The 27748-nt window shown below is 43.2% G+C and overlaps 1 protein-coding gene across 1 annotated transcript in view; it reads right to left on the bottom strand.

The window, feature by feature from the left end:
• LOC102091615 (protocadherin alpha-2) overlaps nt 1–27748 on the bottom strand; it is a 112740-nt gene that overhangs the window by 36494 nt on the left and 48498 nt on the right. Inside the window, 1 exon segment of the mRNA XM_065030247.1 lies at nt 862–920. Within this exon segment, the coding sequence (XP_064886319.1) occupies nt 862–920 (59 nt within the window).

Below are 27748 nucleotides of genomic sequence, written 5' to 3'. Positions count from 1 at the left end.
GCCCAGAATCAAGCTTTCTCTTCTTTTCCTTTTGATCCCTGAGGTTTTGGTTCCTTTCTACAGAGCAGCCCCAAGTCAGCTGGACAGGTACACTGTGCTTTAGGATTGCATCTAAACCTGTAAGGTAGTCCTATTAATCATGTCAGAATACACCTGGATATAAACCCAATTTTCTAATCTGCTCAGAGAGAGCAAAGATATTAGCTTATTTAGGCTCTATAAAACCAACTTTATTACAATTGTGTTTTTCCAGTAGCAAATTATAGCAGAGACTGCATGTGATGTTAGGCAGTGGACTTTCAAAGATGTCTAAAGAGACTTGGACACAGCCTCTCTTTTCCTTCTTAGAAAATCCAACTCATATCTTCAAAATGTCCTTTAAACTGTGTTAATCATCTTGATTGCACCATGTGGTTAATAAACCAACTGCAGGAGCAGCATAGTATATGGTAATGAGAGACAATAAGATGGAAAACGTATGAATGCTGCAGACAGTCTGTTGAAACATATCAGCATAGATGATTACAGGGAGTTTTAAAGTAAAAACAAAGTGTATCATGACAGTTAAACAATCCAATAATTGGAGCAATTATGCTTCAACAGTCAATGCATACAAAGGCAGGAGGTAAACACAAAAAAACACAGATCTATGGTAGTAAAATAGTATTATATAATAGCATAAGATGCAGTCAGACTGAATCTGTAACACTTGGAGACTGGAAGGGACAGCATCAGAACTCGGGTGCTTTCCATCTCAGTGTACAGATATCATCAGTCTAAGGCATCAGGAGCCAGGCAGCTTTGTCCTTTCCACACAGGACAAAGACAATTCTCCTTCCCATGGGGAAACACCATACGTACCTTTGCATTCCTGCCCTCAGGGATGCAGAGTAGCGCCAGTCAGGATTGGGGTGTTTTGGCTGTAGAAACAAAAGCCCAGGATAACGTTGTTAATGTGCTGAAAAGCATATGCGTCTGGCTAATTTTGTCTACATGGAGCTACGCAATTTTTGTGAACATTCAGAACTGCCAAATCTTTCTATACATCTAAAGAAACTTTCAAATGGGCACACAGAGATTTGTCTCTGTAAGAAATAATCCTGTCTGCATGCCAAGGCCTTTGGCTAGAGATGATCACTGTGGAGCGACATTTAATACTGGAAACTGGTGGGCAGTTATTTCGTACATTCATCAACAGTCTGCGCATAGGAAAAAAAAATAATAAATCCATAATACACATTGTCTATTTACCTGTTAAGCTGAAGAAACTCAGGCTCCTGCACTGAATAACATTTGCTCAAGGAGGTATAAATTACAGCCCCCTGCGATGGGGACATGCAGGGTAGTGCATTTGCTGTGAAGTTTCTGCTGGCATTCCGTGTACTGCAGAGGACCGCACTAGATTGTATCAGGTTTGCAGACTGCAGCAAGTCGTTTATCAAAGGCAAACGAGCTCTTTCATAATATGAAGAGTTACTACATTCCCCATACTCTTGAGAGGGCAGAAGAGGTGGAAGAAGAAAATAGCCAGCAATACCCTTTGACCAACAAACCTCAGTATATGCTGACCTGCTGCAGAGTGTCTTGGTAAATGAAGAAATAATTAAGAAATCCTCTGCTGATAAAAATCGCTCCAGAAAATCTCTTTTGCATTCTCAGAGGACCATCACAATAATTTTCAAGTACAGCCAATGAATGCAAGCTCAGGTCCTTTAAAATCAAGCCCTAAGCACATAACAAGGTTATTTCTCTTCTCAAGACATTATTCTGTATGTGATACCACAGTCAGTGCTTAACTTCAGGAACTTGAATTTAAAGAGAGAACTTATGTCCAGAAATATGATGGACTACACTCATTCCTGGTCTGCTTTGTACTCTGCCAGACACACAAATAATATATGACAGTAATGGTTTAATTCTCTTCAAGCTATTGGAGGCAGATCAGAAATGAATTTTGTCCCATTACTTGAAAGAGAAGAAGAAAGTGTTGAATCCTCTGAATTATTTACAGCCAACTCTGTCTTTCCTCTTGAGGTTTGGGGTATGCTTTTCCCTGGATCAATAGGGTTTATTCAAATAAAAATGGAGCAATTACAACTTACACTATCTCTCTATCACCAATATTTCTCAGGTCCAGCATCACTCAAGAGTGAGATGCACTTGGATGATGTGCGTTCTACTATTCTTTATGGTCTGAGTTACACAAAAGAGAGGGGGCTTCTATTTGCAACCACACATTAAACATCTGTGCTGGCAATTTCCTTCCCATTTAGCCCCCAGTTCCCTGGCATGCTCAGGTTCTGCTGAGTTTAGCAGAAAGTGGTTTGACAAGGAGCCCATTATGCATGGCTCCAGTGTTTTCTGATTTATTCCACTTTGGCCCCAGTCCCAGGGATGTCAAAGCAACTCTAAAGTTCACCATGTAGTAATAGTCAATGAAACAGGATAGAAAACAACACGCACTGATCAGATCCTCTCCTGAGTTTGCCCTTCTTGATGCATGAAGGGTGCTGACACCAGAAGATTTTGCCTTTTCTCTGGTGGGGATTTTCCTATAACAAGGGAACCTACAGGCTGGGAGTGGGGGGAAGGTCCCTTTGCTCTCTCTTGCAATTTGAGAGGTGCACATTACTAATTTGTACAGGCTTATAGACAGTGGGAGGAGGAGGAGGAATCTTACCACGGTCCCAGGCAAAATACAGATGAAGTGAGATTACATCAAAGAGCTGGAAAAGTCTGACACGGGTTGGGCAGGAGTGAGAAAAGAGGAAAACGGCCACTTGCTTACAGTATATAGATTTTTGGTTTTCAGCTGAGAGCTTTCCGTCTCTTGGCTAGAATACAAAAATCTACGTTCTGTTGCAGTGGGAACTTCAAGACATCAGATCATAAACAGGTGATGATAGCAGGAGAAACTCAGCAGTTAGAAATTCATCATTCATTCACTCCACATGCACAGACCAACATTCAGCATGTCAATATAACTGAAACAGCAGTAATTAGGAGGTTGAGGTATTTTCAAAGGTTACTACCCACAAGCTGTGGCATCTTGTGGCTGCTCCCAAACAGTTCTCTATTTGCTGCTGCTCTTTAGGTAGGGCTGTACTGATGCTCTCAGAGGAGCAAAAGGAGACAGGATCAGAAAAACATACTCTGGAGACGGACTAATCTGTTGTCACAGTTGACTTTCAGACCTTCCAGGGGCTGTTTTTTGCTTTCAACTGCAAAGCTCAATGTCTGGGACTTCTCTACTTTTTGAAATGTTCACGGGAAGAACAGGAGGAGTGTGCAGCTGGGCAGCAGTCTGCCTCTGTCTGAACCTATTCTCACCCAGTTTCCCCGCATGCACACTGCTTGACTGGGAACTTTCAAACCTCAGCAAGAGACACATTTGTCCCACACTTGTGTTATCACAGGTCAATGTCCTGTAATTGACAATATTGGTGAAATTCCAAATTTGTCAGTATAACCAGCTTCTCCTTCTGTTCTGCTAAAAACTTAAAGATCCTCTAGTCACATGAGAAAAGTTGTTTCAATACACCTTTAAATGAGATTGGGCAATTAGGAGCAAGAAAAGCAAAAAAAGCATGACCAATAGTAGAAGTGACAACACAGTAGAAGATGCAATCCTGTTCAGTAATGTCTTTCCCCAGTTCAGATGCAGCAGTGTTGCTGCTCATAGATCCATCAGGCATTCACAGTCTGTATGCCTGGGTTGGCTTATGTCTCTGGCTATGAACAGTCCACCTTTACCAGACCACCCACTGAAACCTGCCACATTGGCATGTGCCAATATGGCCCATCTCAAAGTAGAGCAGTGTCTTCAGCACAGCCCCAGGGGACAGGAGGCTGCACAGGAGATGTCAGTTGGCTTCTCTGCAAAGCCCTGTCACAGGCTTTGCCATGAGAAGTGTTGCTGTGTCATAAATCACCACTGCCAGGAGTAGGTAGAGCTGGCCAGGACAGACTGGTACAGAGAAGAAGCACCAAGAGGAACACAGACTCTGAAGTGGTCCAGACACTTTCCACTTGTACATCCCCATAATCTTCCTATGTCACACAACGCTGACAAAGATAATGTTCCTTTTACCTCCCCAGTTCCCAACTCATTCCAAGACCCTGTTCATCACATGCCACCCAATTTAATAACTTTAAGGTAATCTTAGCTGGCCATTTTCCTCAGAGATTTTTGGAGGCCATGTCTCAAGTCCAGTGGTCCTGTTCTTACCACTCATTAGTGAAGGTGAAGAGAAATCACACGATCCAGCACAGAAGAAATCAACCTTTCCCTGTCTCTCCCATCACCTGCTTTTTCTTATTTAGTAACAGTACACAACACCATAATTGTGAGATGAGGCAAAATCTGCCCTGGTGCCTATAGAAATGGTTGTCACTGCACCAGGTGAACACCTCATGCCAACAGTCTGATCCCACTTGTTCTTCCAGGCACCAGGTTACATTCTGTCAACCACATAACCACAAGCATTAACATGACTGGTCATAAACAACCAACCCTATTTGAAAGTCTAATAAACAAAGTGAATGTATGATATAAAATGGAGCCACCTCAGCAACAAATAAGTTCATGTGAAATTTGACACTGTTGTTCTCAAATTGCACAGCATGGGTTAATTTAAGAATAATTTCATTGGTTCATGGAGAATAACTTTAATTGAAAATACATTGTTACAAACATTTTGCCAGTCCTCTTTTTTAGCTAATACTTGAATGCAGGAAGGATCTGTCCTGGGATAGAAGGAATTTCTAGAATTTTTAACATTGTCCGGATCCCGTATTCATGAAAATCAATGCAAAGCATTGGCTTCAATAGGTGTTAGAACAGGGCCTGCTTGAGGTAGAAAAGTGTGAGTCAAACATTTACGGTTACTAGATGACGAGATTGCTAAAAGCATCCCACTCCATTCCTGTTTCCACAGAAATGCATGACAGAATGACATAAGGTATATTTATCAAATATATCTGCTTTGAAGCAATAATAAAAGGCTTTTTAGAAGCCCTGACCCCATACCGCTCTGCTTATTTTCCTGTGAGGCAATGTTGACAGATGTGGGGAAACAGAGGCTTCTATTCCTGATTTCCTTCTGTAAATGTTTAGAATTAATTTGAGGTGGAGAACAAACTATTTATAGATCACACATGTGTTTACCATACAAGAAATCAGAATGGAAACTGGCAAAGGGCATAATTCAGTAGCCCAAGGATTTTCTTCCTGGCAGTGTTCATTTGCATTCCTAACTCTGAGCAAACTAAGGTGAAGAAAACAGGTAAATGGGTCTGTGAAGCGAATGTAATGAGTTCCAAGAGAAGGAAAACTCCCCTGCTTAATATTGGATGTAAACATCTGCTGGCACAGCAGTAAGCGTCAACCCATGAGTCTGAGTGCCCTGAGGCACAGAGCACTCTCCCTGCCTAGCAGGACAGGTTCAGATACTGCCACTAAACAAAAGAACCAACATTTATAGCTAACCTTTACAATGTCAGTGGGGCTGGAGAGTTTCTTAAAGGCTTAAGCTCTTGAACTGAGATTGTAAGATATTCCATCATTAATACCTGTAAAGCCTCTGTGAGAAATCTCTTTGGAAGACTGCTCCAGACAATGCTGTGCGTTTACTAGATTTAGACACTTCAAAACACGCTTGCGTTTTAAAGCAGCATCAAGATGTGTGTCAACTCAAGTCTTGTTCGTTTTTTTCCTTGTGTTTAGCAAGCTGGTTTTGAAGTGTGAAGTACAGAGGAAGAGCCAGAAGCACAGGGAACAGCCATAAAACTCCAATGAACCCCCAGGCCTTACCATCACTAATTTGCAGCTTTTGTTCTTTCTGAAAAGTGTGCACAGAGCACCATGCAAATCTATGTATGAACATCGCATGGAACATCACATTTTGTCAGCCATGTGTGTCACCACACGAAAAAGGGTACAAGGAAATGTGTAATCAGAAGAGCTGATATCTAGTTCCATCAAGTATCCAGAGTGCCCACTCATCATGAGGAATGTGCCAGGCTGCCTTCTGGGGCAGAAAACTCCAGTTAAAACATACATTGGTTTGATTGTTATTCCCTGCATTGAAAGGAAAAGGTTGTCATGAGATGTAAGACATCATGAACGAGCTTAACCACACAGAAAGTGAAGAGCAAGACAGGAGAGATGAAAAGACAAACCAAGGACCAGACACTATTCAGACATCACTTGGCATCTTCACAGGTACATGAGGAAAAGGGCTCCAGACCAAAGCACTGAAATGTTTCCTGAAAATGACAGAACATCACTGCAGCAGTACCCAGTAACAAAATTGCATCTTCATGCCCCCCCATCATAGCCATGTGCACCCGGTTCCCAAAAGGCAGGAACCCAGGCTGCCCACAACCACACACAGAGCTGGCAACGAAGCCACAGTATTTTGCTATCTCTGTATTTTGCACACACTGCCTGCCTGGTCACCCTGCAGTTCTCTAGCTGATGAGAGCGCAATACCCATCGACCCCACGTTCCGATCCCTATCACCAGACTCCTGCCTGCAACAACTGTTTCCAAGGTTTTCCATGCAGCTGTGTCAGTATGTTTCTTCTTTTACAAAACTCCCTTGGTTTGAGATATTCGTATAAAGGACTGTACAGGCAAGGAGTGTGGATGCAGAAGCACAAGCTGCCTTGCACAAACAAGCTCCCATTCCACCACCACGACACCAGCAGTACGAGGCAGAATAGCCACACAGGAATCAGTGCTTCAGCAGAAGAATTCCCTACCTAACCTTAATGCACTGGGTTTTCTCTTCCACTGCATCCTTCTAATGTCTCAGTGAAGTCAGCCACAACTTAGTGTAAAGAAATTATTAACCTTTGCCCTTACTAGTAAATACAAAGCAGACCAAGATCTTATTGTGTCAGGTGTTGCTGAGATTAATCCCAAATAACTTGGAAGTATTTTGAAGTATTTTTCCTCTCATTGTATTAACATTTGCAAAATATTCACCTCCATGAAACCCTGTGTGTGACACGCAGGCATAGAGAGCCCATTCATCTGATCCCATCCTCATCACTGAACAACTAATGCTAATAGAGCCAGAAGATTAATTCCAAAAACTGAAAAAAAAACAAGACCTGTTCACATTTTCCAAAAGTAACAATCACATCAGAGATTAACTTCCTAAAACAATGCAAGGACAATGATCCCTGTTGCTATGCTTCACAAGTGAAAGCGTGGGCTTTTAAAGACTGACTAGAAGTTCACTTTAACTGAAAAGAGAAGCACAGGTCTCTGAAGATCTAGCAACACAAAAATCATTACCCTTAAAAAGTAGAATCTGGTGTTGCTAAGCAATGGATAGCTTTTTCAGTGCATATGCTGAGCTTAAAACAAGGGAAAGATGGGATTTTATAGTATGTAATTAGCTAGAAACCAGTAATTAGAATGCCATTACATTCACCCATTTTCTCATGTACACCTGGCACTGACACATTTTCATAGTATGCACAACCACAGGGCAGTTTAAGAAGCGGAGACCTAAGGAAAAAACTTGTGGTGAGTAGAAATTGTCAGAATTTCACCTCTGTTTACATCACACAGAACTATTTGAATAATTGATGACTCATTTGGATCATAACTCCAGACAGGCAGGCATTCAGGAGTTTGTTCCATGCTTCTGCACTCCAGGTGTGGGCTGGCTTTGCTGCCCCTGCCTGAGCTGCACTGCTGTTCAAAACTTGCTAATTCATTGCATTCAATGCAATGACTCCCTAAAATGGGATGGGAATCTGTTAAACTAATTTCCTACCACTCTTGCATCCAAATTTAAGCCATTTTCAATTACTGCTTTTCTTTGTTTCCCCTGAAAAAAAACAGATTTAAGGTGCATATTTCACCCTTTGATTCTTCAGCATATATGCTTATAGAATACATCTCATGTTCCCTCCTATATCAAACACACTCCAGGCATTTTTATTATACTCATAAATACCTTAAGCTGGGTAGAAAAAACAAAAAAGAATTCCCCACAACCTGCCACTGTGATTTAGAGAAAAACACTGCATTAGTTTTAAATGGATTAGTTTTGAGTGGATGATCATTACCCTCTAGAAGCATTTTTATGGAAGACTTGCTAGTCCTTCAGATTTCTGCATCTTGGTGTCATTGAACAACTGTTACAAAAGATGTAAACATCTTAATATGTGAGTAAGTGTAAAGCAATAAAGAAATCAATTAAATTTCTGTGGTAAGAATACACAAGTCAGGCTCCTTTCTATCCCATCACAGTTACTCCCCCAGCTTTGACACATCTGGAGGCACAGCACACATTAACGTACAAACCGATCTATGTCTACCACAATTGCAGGGTAAAAACACACAGTAATTGCAAAATTTTCCTTTCGCGAACCACAATTAGTGTCTCCTGTGAGTGCTTCCGAGTTTAGTTCTGATATACGTACAGAAACTGCACAGAGCAAGCAAACCACCCCCTCACTGCAGACTGCCTGGATGCTGGCAGAAAGCAACCATTAATTCTTCACTGTGGGAAACATTGAAAAGGTTAATACACTGATGGTCAAACCATAGGTATTAAACAATTTCCAATAGCAAACCAGCAAGTTAGAAGTTGTCACACTAACCTAACAATGGTAACTTGCTGTAATTCTGTACAAAGATGTCACTGGATTGTCACTGTCCAGAAAGCACAAAATGCAGCACAGAGTAGGACAAACATCAAAGGAGGGACTGCAGTTTTCAGGCAATTAAAATACGCTCACATTAGTAAGCAAAGCATATTATTGCAATGATCTAAATTCAACAGCTTTGTCCAGGGATTAAATCATTGAAGTTGCAAACACCTATAACTGCCACAAAGTAATCTATTGATTTCCGGGCTAATCACTTTTTTTTTTTCTTGCAATGTTAGTTTTAGTGTAAAAAAATTCAGACTACACGTGTCATTTGTTAGCACTGGCAGCAGGCAATTTTAGATCTGTAAGAGAAAAAGAGGCAACACCCTGTACAGCATATGCTGCAAAAATGAAGCAAATCTCAACCAACAGATGCATATACCGACCTTACCAAATGGACCCTGAAAGTCCCACTATTTACCTAGAAACAAGATGCATTGCACAGATTAGAATTCATTAGAACCATGTTTGGCAGCTGTCTGTCATCAGGCCCAAAAGGGAATAGCTTAAACTGAATTTTCAAGCCTGACCCTCTGCTTAAGTATAGATTTGCTCAGAGCACTCTGCTGACCATTTATCATTGTAGCCTCACCTCGTTAGGAGTAATGGAGTCATTTTTAAGTATGATCAGGTTTTGTGCACTCTGCCCACTCTGTCCTGTCAGATGCCTCTCAGTCACCACTGCAGAGGGACCAGTAGTTCCCGTCGGGCCACAGGTATTGTAAAACATAAAAGTGTCACTTCCCGATCCCGCAGTGAGGCATGCCTTATAGCAGTAGGTCTTGGTGAGAGACCCGTTGCCCCTCACTTCAATGAAATGGGGTTGGACTTTTAACCCCTGGGGCAACCTAGCATCGATGTTGTTGTTGGCCTGCTTGTACAAGTCAGCAGGGCACCGTTCTCTGACCCCACAGAACCCTGCACAGCAGGAGTCTCCATACAGACTGTATCTGTAGCACTTGATAACAGTAAGCCCAATGATTGTGAAAAGGAAAACGAAGGAGATGGCGCTCAAAGCGATGATGAGATAAAGAGTGATCTCTGAGTAATTGCTTGGACTTTTAAAGTGCCTTCTTGTATCAGGGATGATTTTGGAAACTCTGTCCACCACGGCAACAGTGATGGCTACTGATGAGGACATTGGTGGCTCTCCATTGTCTCTCACCTCCACCGTCAGGTTGAAAGTAGGTGTGCTGTCCTCCCCCAGTTTGCGAGTAGTCCTAATCTCCCCAGTATGGAGCTCTATCCTGAACAAACCTGGATCTGAAGTTTGCACCAGGTGGAAGAACAACCAGGCATTTTGTCCCGAATCCCCATCAATGGCTATAATTTTGGTTACCAAATATCCAGCATAGGCCGAGCGTGGGATCATCTCCAGGGCTGCTGAAGTGTTGGTTGAGGTAGGATACAGAATCTGTGGAGCATGGTCATTCTCGTCCACCACATAGATGTGGACAGTGACAGTGCTGCTCAGTGGTGGGGTCCCAGCATCCCGAGCCTGGACAACCACCTGGAACTCCCGTAGTGTCTCATAGTCAAAGGATCTAACAGCATACATGTTGCCACTATCAGATTTAATAGAGACATAGGAGGTGACAGGTAGCCCTTCAATCTCCCCATCTAGCAGAGAATAGGATACATAGGCATTTTCGGCAACATCTGGGTCAGTGGCTTTGATAGTGCACATCAAGGCTCCAAGGGGGTTGTTCTCTGGGATGTAAACTGAGTACACGGGTTCCTCAAAGCGTGGAGGATTGTCATTGATGTCAGAGATGTCCACGTGGATCACCTTTTGGGAGGAGAGAGGGGGGGTCCCAGAGTCGGTAGCTGTAACTGTGATGTTGTAGGCTGCTGCTTTCTCATGGTCCAGTTTGCCCTGGGTAACCAAGGTGTAGGAGTTCTTGAAAGAGTTGAGTGTGAAGGGGAGGCCGGGGGGAATACGCAGGCTCACCTGCTTATTCAGCCCTGAGTCCTGATCAGTGACACTCATCAAGGCCACCACAGTTCCTGCCTTTGCATCCTCTGGCACTGGGCTGTACAGGGAGGTCAGGACCACCTCAGGAACATTATCATTGGCATCTACAATGTTGACCAGAACCTTGCAGTGCCCAGCCATAGAGACGGGGCCCTGATCAGTGGCTTGCACATAGATCTCATAGGAGGATGCCTCTTCATAGTCCAAGGTACCATTAACCCGCACCTCCCCTGAATGTGGGTCTACACTAAAGAGCTGCCTCACCTTCTGTGGGGTGTAGCTGCCAAAGGAATAGATCACATCCCCGTTGGAGCCCTCATCGGGGTCTGAGGCATTGAGTTTGACCACTAGCGTGCCAGGCAGGGCGTTCTCCAGAAGGCTCACAGTGTAAGTGGAGCGGTCAAAGGCAGGTGGGTTGTCATTGGTATCCATAACTCGCACAGAGATCTGGGCTGTACCAGACTTGGGGGGGTCCCCGCCATCCACAGCAGTGAGCACCAGCTGCTGCAGGGCACTCTGCTCCCGGTCCAGTGGTTGCTGCAGCACCAGTTCCAGGAGCTTGCTGCCACTCTGGAAGCCTTTAAGATCCAGGACAAAGTGGTGATTGGGGCTGAGCTGGTAGCCCTGCACAGAGTTGGTGCCCACATCAGGGTCCTGGGCACTCTCAATGTGGAAGCGGGCCCCCGGCACAGCAGACTCACTGATCTCCAGCCGGTAATCCTGGCGGGGGAAGCGCGGTGCATTGTCGTTGATGTCCAGAACCTCCACTTCCACGTTGTGTACCTCGATGGGCTGCTCGATGACCAACTCCAGGCTGAGGAAGCAGGTGGGGCTCAGCTCGCAGAGCGCCTCACGGTCCATGCGCTCCCGCACCAGCAGCACCCCTCGGCCCAGCTCCAGCTCCAGGTACTGCCGGCCGCTGCCCGAGGTCAGTCGCGCTCCCCTCGCCGCCAGTCGCCGCGGATCCACGCCCAGGTCGCTCGCCACGCTGCCCACAAAGGCACCGTGCGGCAGCTCCTCCCGCACCGAGTAACGGAGCGGCCCACCCGCGGCCCGCCCGGTGCACAGTCCCAGCAGCAGCAGCAGGCCCAGCACCACCGCCCCGCCGCGGCTCCGCCGAGCAGCCGCCGCCATGGCCGGCGGGGGTGGGGAGCTGCCGGAGCCCGGAGCCGCCTCGCCCGGCCCTGGCCCGGCCTCACTCCCCGCCGCCGCCCGGCTGCCTCATGCAAGCGGCGAGCAGCGGCCGCCGGCCGCCTCCGGCCCTGCCGCCGGCCGCTCCATGCTCGCCGGCTGCCCGAGACGGCGACTCCGGGGAGGAGGAAGAAGAAGAAGGTGGAAGGAGGAGGGACCGGGACTCGCCGGATCCGCTTTCTCCTGCTCCAGCTGCTGCGCGGGAGGAGGCGGGGGAGGACGCTAAGCCGCGGCTGGCTCCGGTTCAGCACCTGGGCAGGGAACAGCGACACGGCTGCCGGCGGGAGCCGCCCCCGAGCCCGCTGCCCGCCCGAGCCCCGCTGCCTGCCCCGGCCTCACCCACGTGTTGCGGCCCCTCGCTGAGCCGGGCCCCTCGCTCCCGGTGGCCGCGGGCTCTCGCCCCCGAGCCGGGAGGGGTGCGGCTCCCGCGCCGCCACCGCCCCTCGGTCTCCGCCCCGGCTTCGCTGCTGAAGCTTCGGGGGTGCGGGGAGGAGCGGGGCGGGGGAAGGGCTGCAAAACGCCAGCACTTCTGGACCTGCTGCTGCAGTGCTAAAGTACATCCGCTTGGGAGGGTTAAATCAGCGCAGGGCTCCGAAAAAAAATGGGCCTCCAGCCAGGTCTGGTGCCGTCTGTGTGTTGCTGCAGTGTGGTTGACGACCTCTTTCTTGGAGACCTGCCCCTCTGCTCCTTTGGAGATTCATCCTTGCTGCAGCACCGTTCCTCTGCCCAACCTCTGCGGGCACCCCCCACCCCGCTTCCACTTTCCATCTACTTGGCTCCCTCTCGCCCTTGCTGCAGCCACCGTGCCCCGACAGCAGCTGGGCTGGGAGAATTCTGCAAGTCACACCCACGAGTTATGAGCACTTAAGGTGGGATTCGGTTTCTCATCCAATGCAATAGACAGGCTCAAGGTGATCAAGTGCAGCTGGAGAGAAAAAGGAGAAATGCAACATGATCCATTTTCTAGTTACAGTTTGTTTTTTTTTTCTCCTCTACCCTTGTGATGGAGCACTGACAAAAAGCAGGGCCAGAAATTGAGCAAACTCAGCATTGGGGCTGAGAGTGCTGAAGCTGCAATGAATTTTACCCCAGCACCACAAATCCCATCAAAGCCAATAAACTTAAGCATTCATTCATTCATACAACATCTAAGTCACTAAGTTGACATACTAATTGAGACAAACCAGAGGACATAGTCCTCTAGGGGTGCAACTATATTATACCTGCTACACAGTGCAGAAACTGCTTCGCTACTAGTATTTCTCTCCCTGTTCTTTTTTTCCTTGCTTACCCCACAAAGTCTTTTGGAATGCCCACTGAATCCTCTCTGGATTGGGCTGGGAGGGAGTGAACCCAACATTCAGCTAAAACCTCTTTCATTGCCCTTTGTGGGACTGGGCACTCTTCACCATGTGGGATGAGTTTTGAGAGCACAATCTTACACTATAAATCCCAACAGTTTTACTGTAATACACCTGATGTGCAAACCCCAGAGAACAATCTCCCCAATTACCAGTCTATTGGCTTTTGTCATTGGCCACCATTATCAGAAAAGACAACACTAAGAGCAGGATCACCACATTTATGTTTTGACTGATGGGTTCATTTACTTCTCAGCCCATTTTTGTGGCCCAAATGTTTGTCCTCAGATTTATTCTAATGGGCCCAGTACCCCATTGTCTGCAAATATTGCTTATACTGCTTATCTTTTTAAGCAGGATAGATGTAGGTATGTGCAGACCAAGTAGGGCAGATAGAGATGCCAACTGCCTAGAACACATGGAAATGTGCCCATTTTATCCAGTTGTCTAAACAGGAGCCAAACACTTAAAAGAAAAATCAGCTTCAATGCTTTGGCTAGCTATCCACCTTTGAGATCACAATATTCACAGATACAGAGCAAAATGCCTTGACAGCCTCAAAAAAACCCAAAACAAAACAAATAAGACCCCCAATACCAATGCCCTGCTAAAGCTGTTTTTAAAAAAAGCTTTAGCAACACTACTATACATGGATTATGCAGCAGTGAGTCAAAAAACTTGCAGTCATCATATAAAACAGAAGCCCAAAGGGCCATACTCTCAGTTTTCCAGACAATTAAACAGTAGGTTCACCCAGACAGACCTCAGATCATCTCTGCCCCACACCTCCCATGTGTAACGCCACGAAGTCCTCTAACAACCATACAGCACACCAATACAAGGCCAAAAGCCACAGCAACAATGGCAGCAGCTAAGGCCCTGCCTTAAGGACCATGTTCATAGAATCATAGAATCATTTTGGTTGGAAGAGACCATCAAGTTGGAAGAGATCATCAAGTCCAACCATAACCTAACTCTGGCACTAAACCATGTCCCTAATGTTGCTACAGTCTCGCCTGGAAATGAACAATGTGCATGCTAAGACGTGATGGGAAAACAACTTATCCCTGTAGGCAGAGCCTTTCTGGCCACAAGTTGATTTTACTTAGAGTGTGTGAATGAATCACACCTATCACACATCCAGGGGTTTTAATACCAGCAAGGAATCTTTCACACTGTTCCTACATCCCACTGAGCTACTTCTGACAGACATTCAGGCTCTGCTTTAGCACATTCCAGATGGGTCCTGCAGCACGGAAAAGATGACGAACACACAAACCCCATCTCACCTCACTATTCACACACTACCCAAGTTCATCTTTCCTCATGTTCTGTCTGTCTGTGGACAGCTGAGACTGTGCATGTCCAAAGATTTGCAAAGCACCACAGAATGTAAAACCAAACAGAGATAAGAAACATGCACACACACATACATGCTACAACATATTCCATAATATCTTCATTCCCATTAAACACATTGCTAAACCTCAGGTTCTTCAATAAAACATTTCTCCTGATTTCAGAATTGTAAGTCCCCAGATTGTCTGGCTTCTTGCCTTTTTCTAAGTTTTATAGCACCAATAAAATAGGTACTCTGATTTTCATTTTACAAAGTAATACTATAGCTTGGCTTATATACAGTAACACTGTACAAATGTCTTTCTCAAAATATTAGCTTTATACAGCCTATGCTGATTACATATTTCATATGCGATATACTGAAACGTGTTCTGATCTGATTAAATGTTCCCCGATTCCCTTTAAATCCATATAAATATTCATCAATGGCCACAATAATTCAGTTATTTCCATCAGCTTCAGTGGTGATGCTGAGTCAGTCCTGCACACCTCAACTTTTAATTCAGGAAAAACTTCCATTGAGAAAACACTTCAGGATCTAGTCTGTAGTAATATTGATTTTTGTAGTGAAAGGCAAAAACTGAAACACAGAATAAACATCATTTCAGTTTCAATTGAATTGAGGCTCAGGGGCTTTCCAGTTTTCTTTTTCCCAGAGTTTTGCTTTCCAGTAATTTCTTGACATTTCATCTAAGCATCAAATTTTGAAACACCTTCAAAGCTCACGAAATATAAATGTACCCAGCGGGTTCAGATCAGTGCACATGAGCAAGAGCATCAGAATCCATCCCTGCAGTAAAAGCAGCTGATAAAACATACCAGGCCCAAATATCCACTTGCTGATAAACCTCATAACCCCTGAAGTGATTGGATACTGCCTACATGCGCGATCTCTATACCCAGGCCTATTGGGCTTCGCTGACACACAAAAATTGCACCACTTTAATTAGTCTGGTTAAATTAAATGGTACATGTCCTTTAATATGAGCACAAACATATAGACATAGCAAGGAATACACTGATTTTATCAAGTCTTGCAGAAGAAAATTAAGTATTTATCAGCATAGTAATAAATTGACACATATCTATGCTAGAGGTTGTAGTAATATAATTATTTTAGCATGAAAAGTCCTCACATTCCTGTGAAAGCCTTCCTTGAAACAGTTCTACATGGAGATATCCCTGAATTAGTAACAGTGTAATGCAGTGCCACAGGAATCCTGCTGTGCAGGTATTTCTCTCAGGAGTGATACAATTTTACACGGATACAATTCTGTAGGTATTTAGGGGCCTGAAAAGTTCATCCATTTCAGATCACACCTGTACAAGGAATGTTTTCATATAACATTGTAACTAGAATCACCTCAATTTGCTTGAGCAGCAATAGATGTGTTCACTTTGCTTCATTGCAAAACACTATGCAGAGTCTTTCCTCTGGCTGTTCTGGAGTCTTACACAGCAAAAGGAGAAAGACATATTAGAAAACAGGAAAGTGTAAAAATACAACATGTTCACTGAAGAACTCCAAGGTATTTTGACATCTGAAAAGACATTTTGCTTCTTTGTAAATAATTTCACCATCAGTAAATGACATCCCTGAAACATGATATCCAGCAACTCAAAATCATGATGTAGGTCTTTCCTGAAGTGGTAGGCAGTCACCAGCTCCATGGATCAGGCTCTAGATTTTTGCATGTAGTCTCGTTAGCATGTAGGTCTTTAGCAATCACGAGACTACTGGCATACCATATAAATGCTCACACGTTTTCTGCTGACTGATAAAACAGTGTGTGAAAAAATATGGAGACAAGTCTAGAGAATCCATATAGTTCAGCCACTAGCAAGCAGATAAGCTGTGTCATTCTCTATAAAAACCTAGATTTTTCTCTATGTGCCTGCTTGCTTGTGGTGCCTACAATTCGTCTGCCTCACTTAGAATTAAATCAAGTCAAGAGGAAAGGAAGAGCCATCAGTCACAGGGCAGATTACATCAACCACAGTGGAAAACAATACCCATAAACTCTAAGGCAACGATTCAAACTTGTGGAGTTTCCTATATACAGTATTTTTCCAGTGACATGGCGGGGCTGTAGCACCATCTTCTAGCCCATGGGTACTCTTGAGATCTACGGAAAAATACCTTCGTAATTTCAAGGGATGCTGACACTACTTCTTCAGTCTAACACCATCTTTCACTTCACTCTCTTGGGATTCCTGCTTTCTTCTGCACCCTAATTATTGCAGTCATGCCCATTCACCCCTCTTCTCTGAAGAAGAATATCTACAGGATTATTTCTAGTGTCTTCCCATGTCTCAAGTACTATCTGATCAGGAAGATACTACCCAGAGATGATAAGGCAATGTAAAGGCAGGAGTAAAAGGGATTCATACCCTACAGCAGCTGACAAGCCTTCATCAGTCTCGATTTAGCAATCTGAGCTCAGAGATCCCCAAATATGAGAGTGCAGGTTCTATAGGCACAACAGAGCCACCGAGCAGCCCCTTACACAGAGCTCTGCCGGTGAACCAGATCTCTTTGAGGACACGGTCTGCATTCTCTCTATGGGAGTTTCTGGGGACACGGGATTCTCCCTCTTCCCAAAAATACTGCAAAATGCCTTCCTGAAGTAATATAAACCTCTTGTTTCTACACCAAACTTCTTTGCTCCTGTGTTCAATCATCTTCCATACTTGCATTACTTGTTGACAATTCATCTTTTCACATGCCGCTTGCTTCCCTCTTGTTTGAAATGAGAGGTATGGTGCCAAATTGCTCAGCTGGATTTGCCCTACTCTGACATATCTTTTCCTAAATCAATTTTTTCACATTGTATGAATCTAACTGGTAAGGATTTTATTTTGTATCACAAACATCTGAAGCCAGACTATTTAAATAATTGCTGTTATGGGAACCAAGGCTGCTAAACAGCCAGAAAAAAATCCTGTTTGTATTTAGGTCACAATTTCTTTGCAGTAGTATACTTGCTGTCATTCTAGAAAATAGCATGGAAAGCAAAAGAGGTGATGGGTTGGGGTATGGAAAGGGATCTGTGTTGTAAACCTGAATGCAGAGAAACCACATCTAACAAAGATACATAGGAAATGCATTTTGCTTCTCCTGGTCACCAGTGTATGTTCAATTATTTCTCACTTCTAGTCTAAAATTTAAGGACGGATCTCTCTGACTCATTCTGTTTGTCTTCTGCAATGTTTTTCCAATGACTTTAAAATCCTTTCAGTAAATTATTGACAATAATATCACATACTGTGCCATTCTAAATGGAAGGACATTAACAACTTGGACATTAATAAAATAACTTTCACCTTTCTGAAGTCACCACAAAGCCTATAAGTGCTATTTCTACTGTGAAATGTTTTCTGGAAGGTTTTTATTGGTGTTTTCTTTTCTTTTCAGAGCTACAGTCTTTGTCACTCTTCTACACGGCCTGTGATACTTCAGCTCAAGCCATCATCACTAAATTTCAGCTGAGTGGACTGGTTGTGAGAAACACTCTAGGCAAACGAATCTCTTCCAGATGACCATAACTACATTTGTTTCCCTGGCTCTGGCTACTGCCTCACCCCATGCTTTTCTGTGCTTCACACACCTCTCTTTACAGTTTGAGAACTGGGACAAAGGTACAAGGCAGCTGACCCCCTCTTGAAACCGTTACATGAATGTGTTGCCCAGAAACTGAAGTCTTTGTTTCATTTTCTGCTTTAAGGAGTTCAAACTTTCCTCATTTCCCCAGAAAGTGCCTTCACCATAAGCCACAGGATGTTCTCTATCTTATTGAAACAAGGTAAAAACTTCTGCCATTTTAGACCAAAGAGAACAGCAATATAAGCATCATCCTATATTCCAGTACCTGGGAAAGGAGGAGATGATGGTAGAAACCTGGTTTTGCTCCAAGAAGTTTTATTAGCTTTACACTAAACCACCTTAGGATATAATTCACAGCAGAACTAGTTCTACTGTTGTAGAGCTTTTGTGTTAGTTATTACATACACACTTGTGTTTGTTAGCAATGATGAACTATTTTCACAGCATGAGTCCTCCCATTTCATGCTCCTAGCTCCAGATCCTGATGACGCTGTGTCATAGACAGTGCATGACCAGTATCATTACATCTACAATAGCACTTTATATTCTTTGTTATGTTTTTAATATTTTTAACACATAAATGTTGAGCTCTATGGGTTTAGTTAAATTTTATTAATGTCACTTTTCTCCTATCCTATCCATGAAATTTAATTATTAGTCAGATAGTCCTTGACCTAGCTTTTGTTGAGCCCCATTCATCCTCATACATGAAGCATTTCATACATATTGTTCTCATGTTCAGGCATATTAGTACTTTGTTAACTATACACCTCCTATGAGAAGATCTCAGATCTGAAGGGTCTGTTTTCTATCTTTTTCTCTTGAAAGCCAGTCCTCCTGGAAGATTGTCTAACTTGTCCAACATCATGCATATATCTGCCAGTAAGCCATATTTCTGAGAAACAGAGAAGTTCCAGCACAAAGTGACTTCAAACATTGCTTTATTCTATTAAACAAGATTTTCTACTAGACTTGGATGGTCCTATCAGTCCAAGTCTCTGCTGATGACTCCTGAGCTCTCCTAACTGGACATCCAAGTTGGATGGACAGCTCTAAATCTGCCAGTGTTGTTTCCCTGTTCACAATCTGGCTCTTAGACCCATCCTTTTCTTCTTTGCTTGTCTATCTGTTCTCCCTCTTCAATACTGGTTCCATGTGTTGGGGTTTGTATGGTTGGTTTTTGTTTTCCTATCACTAGTCACAGCTTAACTTCAACTTTCCCTCTTTTATTTATACTATCCTTCCTTTTTTCATTTTGGTTCCTATTCCTTTCTCCATCTTGTCTCTTTTCACTGAATATTCTCCTCTTTCCTTTCCATCTTCTACCTCGAATTCATTCATTTATTTTCTACTCCATTTTCCATTATTCCTCCTACCTCTTTTCTTTGTCTTGGGTCATCCACTCACTTCCTGTCTTTATGACGATCTCCCATATTTATTTCCCCTCAGTGTCCTAGAGCTTTTCTGTTTGTCCTTCTGGATATACAAGAAAGGTACTGCATTCCAAAATGATGCTGATAAGGGATGCTGATCTCTCCTTTTCCCTTCATTTTTGTCTACACAACTCAGGTAAAGTAGGCAGCTAAGCACCCAACAGTGGCACAGAACCAATGAAAACAGAGACCTTGGTATAAAAATAGATAGCGAGAATCAAAAGTACAGGCAAGGAGTAATATGAGGAACAGTCACCTTCTTCACTGCCGAGAAAGACTGACAGCATTTTCTTCAGAGCCTGTCAGTGCCTCTCTTTAATATGCAAAAGTTCAGGTTTTCATTATAAAAGACTATATAAGTACCCAAGTACTGTGTATTCATTCTCTTGAAAACAGATACTGAGTTGCATCTATTAACTTTATTTCTTCTCTCCGCTTCTCCGCTCTCTGTGTCTCTTAGAACTTAACCACCTAAATCTGAAACTGCCTAGTTTGGACCTGAAATGGAGCTGCCAATCACGTAGGTTTTTGATCACACTGTTTTAATGATGACCTAAGTTTGCCTTTGAGCATGTCAGAAGTATTGACTGTCAATGCCCTAACTATGACCTGTACATCTTGTGCTAGATCAGATTTTGCTTTTTGGAAGGTCAGTGCTTTCTCCTCCTTCATCTGCACTTTTCTTTCTTGCTCTGTTGCTCACCTAATGACTTTCCCAGGTTTGTTGCATTGCCTAATAGAATCTCGGTGAATTCTCTTAATCTGTGAAAGTACATCAAGTCAGAAAATAAATTCAAGACATAAAAAGCATATCTTCAGCTTTAATTTCAATGCTTAATTTATTGAGCCATGTATCTGAGCAATCATATTTAATTCAGATCCACAAAACTGCACAAAAGCACATTGTGAAGATCGCCTTTCCTTAAAGAGTTGACCTGCTAACTTCCTAACAGGATTATCACTTGTACTGAATGGTTCAGTCATGCTGCTTTATTCAAAAGTTCTTTCACTGCAACTTTCTTTTACAAGCCTGCCTAATCCTTCCTGAACACACCTTCAGGTTTCCTAAAATGTTGCAGATCTCCCACTAACTTAATAAAAAATTTTAAAAAGGCAAAAATAACCCCCAATCCATCTCTCTCATACCTGCTGCCACTCTTCTTCCTGATATTCTCAAAAACTATCAAACACGGCACCACTTGAAGCATGACATTAGCCTACTGCACTGGGCTGCTAGTACCAAGTGCCTTTTCTCAGCAAAGCAGACCTAGTCCCATGTGACATCTTCAATGCAACTTAAGTGTTTTGTGTTTATTCCCTCCACAGGAATACATTGGTCTACAGCCACTCCAGACAGCCCAGACATGAGCAGAAGTCTAAGATGCATGAAGTGAAGATGGACGGACATGGACTACCCAATGGTTACAACTAAATAGTCTTCAGGTTGCTCTAAATTGCTTCCAGCAGCTGAGAGTCACAGTTCTGTCCTTTGTTCTTCCCTGGCACATCTTCACTCCAAAGCTACAAGGGAGGTTAGAACTGAGCGACAAGGGAGGTTAGAACTGAGCTACAAGTGTCTGTTCTAGACCACCATGATATTCCCATAACTTGCTCCTGAAACTAAATACATAATGCAGCATAGAAATGACGGACAGACTTTCTCAATCTAAAAATCAGACCCAAAACGCTACTGTACAGAGTTGTACAGGGCTGTCCTACATTTCAGCAATTTCTCAAATTAATTGAGCAAACTATACTTAATCAGAGTTAAAAGTGTAGAGATCACTCTCTTTTTCGAGGTTGCATTTTAGGATTAACTGTTTAAGAGCTGTTTTCTTCATGTTGGAAAAAGTCAAGGTCACATTAGCCAGGAAATTAAATCATTAGAGCTATGCTTTTTACAACTTAAAAGAGAGGCAGCTCATCCCATCTACCCCTGGCTGCTGCACTGACACGATTCCCGTGCTTTCTGCAGCCAGAGGCTCAGCCACCATCCATTCCTTGCTGCAGAATGAATGAGCAACCAAAGCAACAGTAAAGGAAGAAACTTCACCTTGAGAACAAATTATGGGGGCAAATTTCCATCATTTTAGCACAAATGGGCAAGACTTTGTTCAGCAACATGGCCAAATGCCCAACAACTCTCTACTCCTACCAGCCTTGTGGTTGTGCTTTCAGCTGCAGGTCCTTGCCTACAGTTCTGATACATGCACTGTGATCTCAAGTACACAGATGGAAAATGAAAAATCAACTATTTTAAAGAGCAGTTGAGAGCCATAAAAAAGCCAGGAGTGGATTAGAGCACAGGCTCCATAAAACACACAGAGACTGTGAGGATGTCTTTTATGAGACCAGTGTGCTGCTCCACAGGAATGGCTGAGAAGGGAAAGTAGGGCAGGGAAGTATTTTTTGGTCTGCTAATTCTCAGCAGGCATTTCTGAGCTTAGAAGATTTTTACCTCAAATCCTATTTAAAAAAAAATTCCATCTGCCCAAACTGTCCAGTGCTTAGAGTATTTTTAACCTTTAACCACATATACGATGGGCAAAATGTTAATACTGCAGAGTCTGATGATATTTTCTGACCTCAGGACAAGTCCCATTGATTTTCTTACTCAGCAGAAGCAGGCGCAGCATTTGACCCTGACTTACACTCTCTGCCAATGATTTTGGTTTATATTTGCATTTCTCTTCAGGGTCCTGGCGCACAGTGGGATCCCACACCCTCCTTGCCCTCCAACTCTCTCCTACATAAACATGCAAAAGCTTGTTCTTTTTTCTCTCTTCACTTGTAATCGATGTTCCAGCCATTTTATGCCCTTTACCTTAGTCATATTTTCCCTTTAATAAGGTTATCAGAACAGCAAAGAGAATTGGACTCTAACTGTGCACTTACAAGTAGTACCTGGTAACATGCCAGAAAGATCATCTGCCAATAATTCTATGCAAAAAAAAGCCAAAACAGCAACAATTTTGCTTTCTCACTTCTTGTGAATACTGTATCAATAGTCTGAATTCATTACCCAGAACTGATCTCAGTTTTTCCTTTCTGTAACCCTTCTGTTCCCTTTTATTATCTTTCCTTTTGCATGTAAAGATTTTTTTTAATAATATATTAGTAGGAAGGAAATATAAATACAAGTGTGTGCACATATGAAAGCACACAAAGAAAATACAAAAGAAGTATTAACAAGGAAGGTATACATTAATTGCTACAGAGCACCCTATATGGGGATTTAATTCAAATGAATGAAGAGGAAAAAAATTACCTAAAATAAGGTGTCAAAAAGATGGAGAAGAGAACTGAAGCCTTAAAATGCACAGCTGAGGAATACAAGAGAACTGTGACATTAAATAATGTTACCTCAGACTTACAAAGGGCTGAGACAAATAATGATGCAAAATATCGCAAACAGCACCCATTTCTAAAGGCAACCAAGTCCCAGATCAGTCTGTTGTCACCAGTGAACAAGAACCTGTGGGGCACGATAGCCAGAGTCCTTTGTCTTCTGCATTGGGTACAAGTGACCCTGGTCACCAGTGACCATCAGGCACAGGAGCTGACGCTTGTGAATACGCGGATGTGAGAGTGTGAGAAAAATCTATACAAGAGTGAGTATGAGTGGGAAACTTTAGAGATTTTTCAGAAGAAAAATCACTTCTCCCTCCACAACATCTTGCATTTAGTTCTGTTATACTGATTTCCTACATAACGATTCCCGATTCTTCTCTGAGAGACAGTATTTGTACACAAGGTCAGATCCTGAGAGTGTAAGGGTTCAGTCAGAACAGATGAGACATAACAATAGTCAGAAGATACTGGGAGGAACCAAGAAAAACAAAACCAAAAACAACACTATGTGGAAGGGCCCAAAGAAGAACATTCAACAACAGATTTTGCAACCCAGGGAGACTTTAAGAAAGGGTTGAGGGCACATCTCTGATCCAGGTCCAGTTGCCCACCCACATACAGACATCAGCACCAACTCCTGCATCCTCCTTCACAGCTCCTTGTGGCCTCAGCACTTGCTGCTGCTGTTGCTGCTGGAGAACAGGAGTAGCTCCAGGTAGCTGGAGGGCTTGCAAGGAGCAGAGCAGGAGGGAAATGAGATGGCAGCAGTGAGCAGCATCTCTCAACTCACTATCTGGATGGGAACAGCAACAGAGAATGAGGCAGCAGTGAACAGACCTTAGAAAATACAAGAACTGCAACACTGCACACAGTATTAAAAAAATTATTTGGCAGCACAGCATGAAAAAAAAATCCAGTGTTGGACAGGCTGACAGGGACACTTCTGGGTGAAACAGTGGTCAAGTTATTAAGAAGGTGACAGAAAGCCGCTGGCCACAGCTGCCCAGTTCAGCAGCTGCATGTCCAACTTCAGCACTGGTGAGACAGTTCAGATTCACCAGGGCAACACGTTCACTTCTGATTTACAGCACATAAGAGCACCTGAGAGTACTTAGAAGGGGAAGCAAAGGAAAAGGCAGATGCAATGTATATGGTGGGGCAGATCACAACTGGAGGAAGGACTGAGAAGCAATGGCTCTCATGCAGTAACAAGAAGGGAAAAAAGATTTTCTGGACATAAGCTTTTGAAAATGGGACAAAACAAAAGCGAGATGGTGACAGAAGCAGCTGATCATGCTATAAAAGGAGAAGTCCGGAGAACTGGGTTCTGTTCACTGTTACATCAAGGGCTTTGTGACTTTTGGCAAAGTATCTTAATTGGTTCCTAAGATGTCAGCAATATCTGGGCTCAAATGGCCACTGCAAGGTTTAAAGCACTACTGTAAAAGATAATTGGATTGTCTCAAGGAAGAAAGTACATATACATATTTATAATTTATGATTTGTAATGGGTGCTGAAGGGAGAGAACTGTTTTTATTTTTTTAAGCATACATCAAGCAAATCTGTTTCCAAACTTCTCTCCAGAGTTCTTAAAACCTCAGTGACAAAAAAATACTTATGGTTTATATTTAGTAAGAGTGTAATATTTCTTTCCTTGAACACAAGAGTCCTTACTGAATAGGTCAGAGTGGTTGACCTAATACAATATTATTTTAAAAAACAGATTATATCTGGTGTTTAGCACTAGTTAGTGCTATAGAATTAATGCAGATTTACCTAATGTATTTTGCATGTAGCAAACTCATTCTTTGGTACTAAGGGAAAGCCACATTGTATATACCTGTTCCTGCAACAGCAGGCGATGGTTCTGTGATGCAGTGGGCAGTGTATCCTGCCTGGTGCTCAGCTGCTCTTCCAGCTGCTCTTCCTATACCTCAAATGACACTAGAGTACTTGCTTTTAACAACTCAGCCGAGCTCAGTGTATTTCTTCCACCCTTGAGCAGAGAAACCACAGCAGGACATGTGAGATTCAGAGCAATGAGCGGTGATGATGATATCAAATGTACCCACTGAAATCAATCTCTCCTCCTTGTACTAATCAAAACATTGTCCTCCATTAATAGATAGACCTGTGATGTCTCAGCGTGATTCTTATTTAATATTCTTTATAAAACGTCTTGTTTGGAGACAAAACTAGCGTGGTCAGCAGGACAAGGGCAGTGATCCTTCCCCCGTACTCTGCATTGGGGAGGCCACACCTGGAGTATTGTGTTCAGTTCTGGGCCCCTCAGCTCAGGAAAGAGATTGAAGTGCTGGAGCAGGTCCAGAGAAGAGCAGCAAGACTGGGGAAGGGACCTGAACACAAGCCCTATGAGGGAGCTGGGCTTGTTTAGTCTGGAGAAGAGGAGGCTTAGAGGTGAGCTCAGCACTCTCTAGAACTACCTGAAGGGCAGTTCTAGCCAGGTGGGGATTGGTCTCTTCTCCCAGGCAGTCAGCAACAGGACAAGGGGGCATGGGCTTAAACTCTGCCAGGGGAAATTTAGGCTGGATATTAGAAAGCAATTCTTTGCAGAGAGAGTGGTCAGGCATTGGAATGGCTGCCCAGGGAGGTGCTGGACTCACCGGCCCTGGAGGTTTTTAAACTGAGACTGGACATGGCACTTAGTGCCATGATCTAGTCAATGGACTGGAGTTGGACCAAGGGTTGGACTTGATGATCTCTGACGTCTTTTCCAACCCAGTCAATTCTGTGATTTCAAGACTGAGCAAACTATTACTGGTCACAAGTTTAGGAAAAAAATCTATAATACTATCCAGCAGCAGCACCGGTGTTCATCCTGGGTTTCTTTATCACACTGAAGAGTGCTTGAAGGCACAAAGTTTAGAGGCCTTCAAGTCTAGTCCTGTCAGAAGGTGGCCATATCCCCCCAAACCATTACCACAGTAGTCAGGGGAGGCATTTCTGTGGAAACAGAGCCAGTCTCCAGCCAACAAAGTCAAGGTTCACAAGATCAAAAAAAAAAACAGCCTGGTTCTGTCCTGGAAAGGACACAATAGGAACAGGAGACTGGGGCTGGTCCCTCTCTCAGGGGTTTCTAGATTTTAAATCAGAGTACAATCTGAAAACATTTCTGGGAGGAGGAACTAGATCTCAGAAGAAGGTGAGGAAAGACAGACAAGGGCTGGGGAGGACAAAAGAGCAGCAGAAAGAGGCAAAAAGCGCTTTGGAAAGACAGGAAGGCACAACCTAATCAGTATTCCTGTCCTTTGGGTACTTAGTCCTGCAACCATAAACACCATCACTGTCTTCCTGCTGTACATACACTGGGAGCAATCTTGACATCGTATTTTCACCAAAGACTTCCAAGTTTTTTTTTAGTCCTTTGTTCAATAATTCTGGCACATAAAATTACCCACAATGGGAACTCTGCCAAATGTTAATACTGCTGAGTTGTCTTCTGGTTTTTATACTGCTGCAATACAAAAGCTTTTACACTTTCCAGTCTTGCTAGAACCTCTCTGAAATAAAGTATCTCCCCTACAGGTAAAAGCATGGAAAAAAAAAAAAAAAAGAAGCTATTAGATTTCAAATCTACCGAAAATTTTATCTACTATATTCCATTGTGATACTTCTATTTAATTACTATACTGTTGCGTCATCTAATGACTTAGTTAAGCTCTGTTTATTTTAATCTTTGATACTTCTGACAGTGCTGGGTTAATGGTTGGACTTGATAATCTTGAGGGTCTCTTCCAACCAAACTGATTCAATGTCTGTTACTGTCTTTGTTATGATTATTGGCCAGGCTTTATATCTCCATGTGTTTGCTTTCCTTATCATCCCAACCTGACAAGGTCTTTAGTCACACAATCTTACTGGAAAAAAACGCACATTCTTACACTCCATATATTCTCACCAATTAGACTGACTGACCAGATTTTTTTCTTAGCACTACCTCCTTTATCATTTGTCCATCAGGTTTGTCTCTATGTGTTCTGTTTATGGTTCCTTTGACCAGGTACCTTTAAAGGAGCAAACAATCTCCTTCCACATTTCACTTGAACCCTCCAGACTCTGTACTCCCTCCTGTATGACATACCAGCCCTCCTCTATAGCAACTGCATCTTTTATATTTCTGTATTGAACAAATCCTACTTTCACTTTTTCTATTGTGCACTTTCATAAGAAACTACTTTAGGAAAATTCCTCTGGATAGTTTCACCCTCTAGTACAAGTCTCTAGAATTCAAAGTCAGTTCTTTATTTCACTGTTCATCATCATCCTCTCTACCTTCTCTAATAGTTTCCTGTGTGGCACTTGATAAGGCTCTTCACTGACGGCCAAATAAACGGCCATTCTTCAAAAGTTCTACACACCACTTACACCACTGCAGTCAGACAATGAAATCTTCATAAAGTCTCCTTCGTTCCACTCCATAAGAAGACAATATACATAACAGTTCTCCACACACACATACTACTCTTCATTTGACAAAACTCTTAACATAACCTGCTATTAGACTTGGATTCTCATGTGTCAATTTTTTTGTCACCTGTTCCCCATCTTTCTTCACCCGCTTTGGCAGTTCCTTTGTTAACATCTCCAAGTCACTTCCCAGCTTTCTCTCTTCCTCCTGTCAGTTTTCATCCGACTTCCCTGAAACACGTAATATTCACCAACACTTAGTTTATATTTGATACTTCACTTTGGAACATCTCAAAGTACTTCACAAGAGAGCAGTCAGTGTGGCTGACATAAATTTACAGAGGCAGAGAGACCTGTCAAGACCATGCA

The sequence above is a fragment of the Columba livia genome, chromosome 14, assembly GCF_036013475.1.
Source record: "Columba livia isolate bColLiv1 breed racing homer chromosome 14, bColLiv1.pat.W.v2, whole genome shotgun sequence".
In the NCBI taxonomy this organism is placed as follows: domain Eukaryota; kingdom Metazoa; phylum Chordata; class Aves; order Columbiformes; family Columbidae; genus Columba; species Columba livia.
This window is presented reverse-complemented; position numbering and strand designations above follow the sequence as displayed.